Source organism: Arachis ipaensis, chromosome B01, assembly GCF_000816755.2.
Source record: "Arachis ipaensis cultivar K30076 chromosome B01, Araip1.1, whole genome shotgun sequence".
In the NCBI taxonomy this organism is placed as follows: domain Eukaryota; kingdom Viridiplantae; phylum Streptophyta; class Magnoliopsida; order Fabales; family Fabaceae; genus Arachis; species Arachis ipaensis.
In genome coordinates, this window is record NC_029785.2 from 114,991,626 (window position 1) to 114,995,050 (window position 3,425).

The 3,425-nt window shown below is 41.8% G+C and overlaps 1 protein-coding gene across 2 annotated transcripts in view; it reads right to left on the reverse strand.

Annotated features, from left to right (window-relative positions):
- Positions 1 to 3,197, reverse strand: part of LOC107619217 — a 4,609-nt gene extending 1,412 nt beyond the window's left edge. Inside the window, exons 1-4 of one of the 2 annotated variants that reach the window (XM_021123822.1) lie at positions 1,828 to 3,197; positions 1,625 to 1,722; positions 1,461 to 1,545; positions 1,279 to 1,353 (exon numbers count right to left, since the gene is read on the reverse strand). In XM_021123822.1, the coding sequence (XP_020979481.1) occupies positions 1,279 to 1,353; positions 1,461 to 1,545; positions 1,625 to 1,722; positions 1,828 to 1,851 (282 nt within the window). In that variant the 5' untranslated portion in view covers positions 1,852 to 3,197. The remainder of the gene's footprint in view (positions 1 to 1,278; positions 1,354 to 1,460; positions 1,546 to 1,624; positions 1,723 to 1,827) is intronic. The other variant, XM_021123821.1, reaches the window with a different exon arrangement.

A 3,425-nucleotide genomic window follows, 5' to 3' on the forward strand; every position in this document is an offset into this window, starting at 1 on the left:
TTACTGAATTTACTTCATTAAATATTCATGTGACGGTCATTTATATTTGTATGTTTTATATCAAGCAAAATATAAAGTACAGTAGTATAAATTAATTCGACTACCATATGTGTTATGTGAATTTGAAATTCATTAAAGTGTTTCTATCAACTAATAATAAGAGGAGAAATTCATAGGGCAACGATGACAAAGAAACAAGTACATAAAAATAGAAAAAGAAGAACTGCATGATAACTAATACCAAGCAATTCGTAACATATCATGGTTCCTAACATTAAGTTCCAAAAAATATACAAAACTCTAAACTATTGTGTTTCGCATCATGCTACATTAAATTAATTTATAGTAGTCCCTACTCTCACTACGACTAGACAGTGCCTTCTGCTGCACAACCATTTATGTTTCCATTTGTTCCTTGATTCCTAACGCCTACGAATTTTAAGGTTTAATGATTCATACAACATTATTCCTAATAGTTGTTACTATTCCCAGAAAACCACATGGAAACGTGTACCTTTAGGGAGATGGAGGCAGAGCCTCATTTATTCTGCCTCCAGGTTTCCATCTAAGTCTTATTAATCTAGAGAGTTTTACCACATTGTAATGAATATTATTTGTTGCATTCCACAACCCAAAAGTCACAGATCGTTATGCAGACTACATGTCATAGTTGGCTTTAGATACATCAAAAAGAAAGGCCTTATCTGTGATATCTTTCTGGCTGCAAAAATTTAACTTACAAGTTTTGTTATATTACACCGTTTCTGGTGGTTATCTTGTTTCACCGTAAGGTCTTAACTGTACCTAAAATTTGGTTAGAATGTTTGCAAATGTTAGCTGCTTTTTTCAGTAGGAAGTGTTGACTTACTATCTTCTTATGACTAGTGCCTTACTTAGCAGATTCTTTTACTTTCTTTTATGAAGAGAACACAAAAGCTCTGCATAAGTTGGAAAATATAATGCGCAATGGTATTTGCAGGAAATTTTAATTTGGTTGTTCTGTGTATTGGTTTATTTGTTGGAACATTCTGCAACAATGAAAACAATGTTCACCACAGCTCTAATTTTTATTCAGTAACACATGTTGGGGGTTTATATAAAAATGTCCACCCCTGGATCTGAGGTATATGTCCAGTATACTATCCTAATTTTTTCCCCGATGTATCAGTTCACAGAGGGCGCAGCAAAGCATTGGAAATCTGAATTAATCCCTAAATAGAGAAAGTACACTAAATAATTTAATTCATGCTTCTACCATAAATGTCTAACTATTCTTACCATGATTGTCATTGGCAGGAACCAAGCATTTGTATTCGATGCTAGTGTGAGCATGCAGACCACCGTGTTCAGCACCTGCAACCACACCAACACATATACACCGATTTAATGGAATATTGGCAGTATCTGAGATAACGGGGATGTCACAGGACTGGGCAACGAGTTAAGGAATTGGTGCTCACATCGTCCACAACCTCCATCTTCGGTGCCAGAGTCATGAGCGCTCCCCGAGTGGCATAGCAGTCCCCGATGTCTATAAGAATCTCGCTATCATCATAATAAACAGTCACAACTGCTGATCCATGCAATACATTGGAGTTCGGAACAGAGCGGAAGGATTGCATACCTCTCCGGAAGATGTCGCATGAAGATATACGTCGCGACGACCAACTCCACTCCGGACAGATTCATGTCATCGGTCGGGCGGAACACCAGGTTCATAGACTACATCAATACCACTGAGTTAGTTATGGCCCCTGCATATGTAACCGTGGTCCAATCCATACCAACTGGGAAGGACGAAGACATGACTACAATTAAATAGCTCACCTTTGGAATGTCCTGCACTGTCATACTCACTAGTTTGCCTATGTTAACGACAGCAGCAGGTTCCTTGCCTGCGAGAACGCTCCTTCGCCTGGCAGATAGGACGCCAGTCTCAAATTCATGATTTGCATGAATTTACCATGGGATCTTCTCCGTCTGGTCATCGGTGGTAAGATCAACCTGAAATTGAAGGAAGGGACTGGTCAACCCGCCCAAACACATTTAGGGCCGGAAACCAACCCCCTTTCAAAATATTTACGGCCGGACGCATCCAGTCTATCCAAGACATGGGCCCATACACAAAACTAAAGATAAACCAGTTGCAATTGGACCTCAAACTCTTTTTTCTTTCTTTAGTCCAAACAAGATAAATCCCCCCAGTTTTCTTTCTTCGGTTCCGTTAACATCGCAGCAAAATATTTTTTCCCTTTCAACGTTGCGACTGTCATGGACTAGGCCCACCTTTACCCTGCCAATTACTGTACTCACACAAGGCATCGGAGCCCCGCAAAAAGCCCAACAAAACCTACTCACGGGCGGTTAAAGGACTAAACAAAAAAGGACAGCAACTTCACCTCCTGCATGAACCCCCATCCAGCGCCCCCAAACACTAACGTGAAGTATTTGCCAAGGAGAAAGCGCTACTGTCAGGAATCTCACTTCGGTATCCATAGATACGCCAAAACGTGAGCAAGGGCACGGAAAAGACACGACGTTCGTAAAAAAAATGTGCAGTAAAAAAGGTTTCACGAATCTCATCAATAAACTACTCACATGTTGTCGAAAGGCACGTGGCACAATCACCGACGAGTTGCTGGCAGAAGGACAGGGCCGTTTCGTCTCTCAGAAGGCTATCATGGGGGTGGGAGCCTCTCCAACATGGTGGTCATTGTCTACTAGCATCAGTAGATTCCCGCGTGCGATTCCACAGTCCCCACGACTTAGAACGTGACCTGTGGTTATGCAAGATTCTTTACCTTGCTGTCTATTGCAAGTGGAGTAGTGACCAACCACATTTCAGGACTTGTGACAACAATTCCCACCCGTGCCTGGCTATGCCTAACACAACTTCAGTGGTTTGACCGATTTGCCCATAATGACTTCCTTAAATGGCGGAAGGAATGCATGTCACTATGTCCTAGGGATTTCATGCATGTGTACCGGCATTCATGAAAGGGTGTCCAGTTTGGTCTTTTCGTTGAACCCTTCTCCCGAGATGCCTTTCAGATCGCAGCAGGTCGTGTCATTCAGTCTGTCCCATCCAACTGGATTAGGGAGGAGAGGGTTTTGTTTTGGCGCCAATGAAACATTACGTGGGAGCAAACATGAGAGGAATTGTTTAAAAACCCGAACTGCTTTTGCTTGGTCTAGAGGTGAAACCGGTTTGCCGGTCGTCCGACCGGTCATCTTTTCAGTTGATCGGTTTACGAATACCCATGGTGTGACCCAAAAGGAACCGTTGGACACCGAACGACGTCCGTGACTATCGGTGCACTTAGTGACCGACCCAGAAAATTTAACGACCGGGGGCAAAAATATATATGCTAAAATCAAATTTGTTCAATGTTATTCATTATGTGGGGACATAAAAATCAAAAATG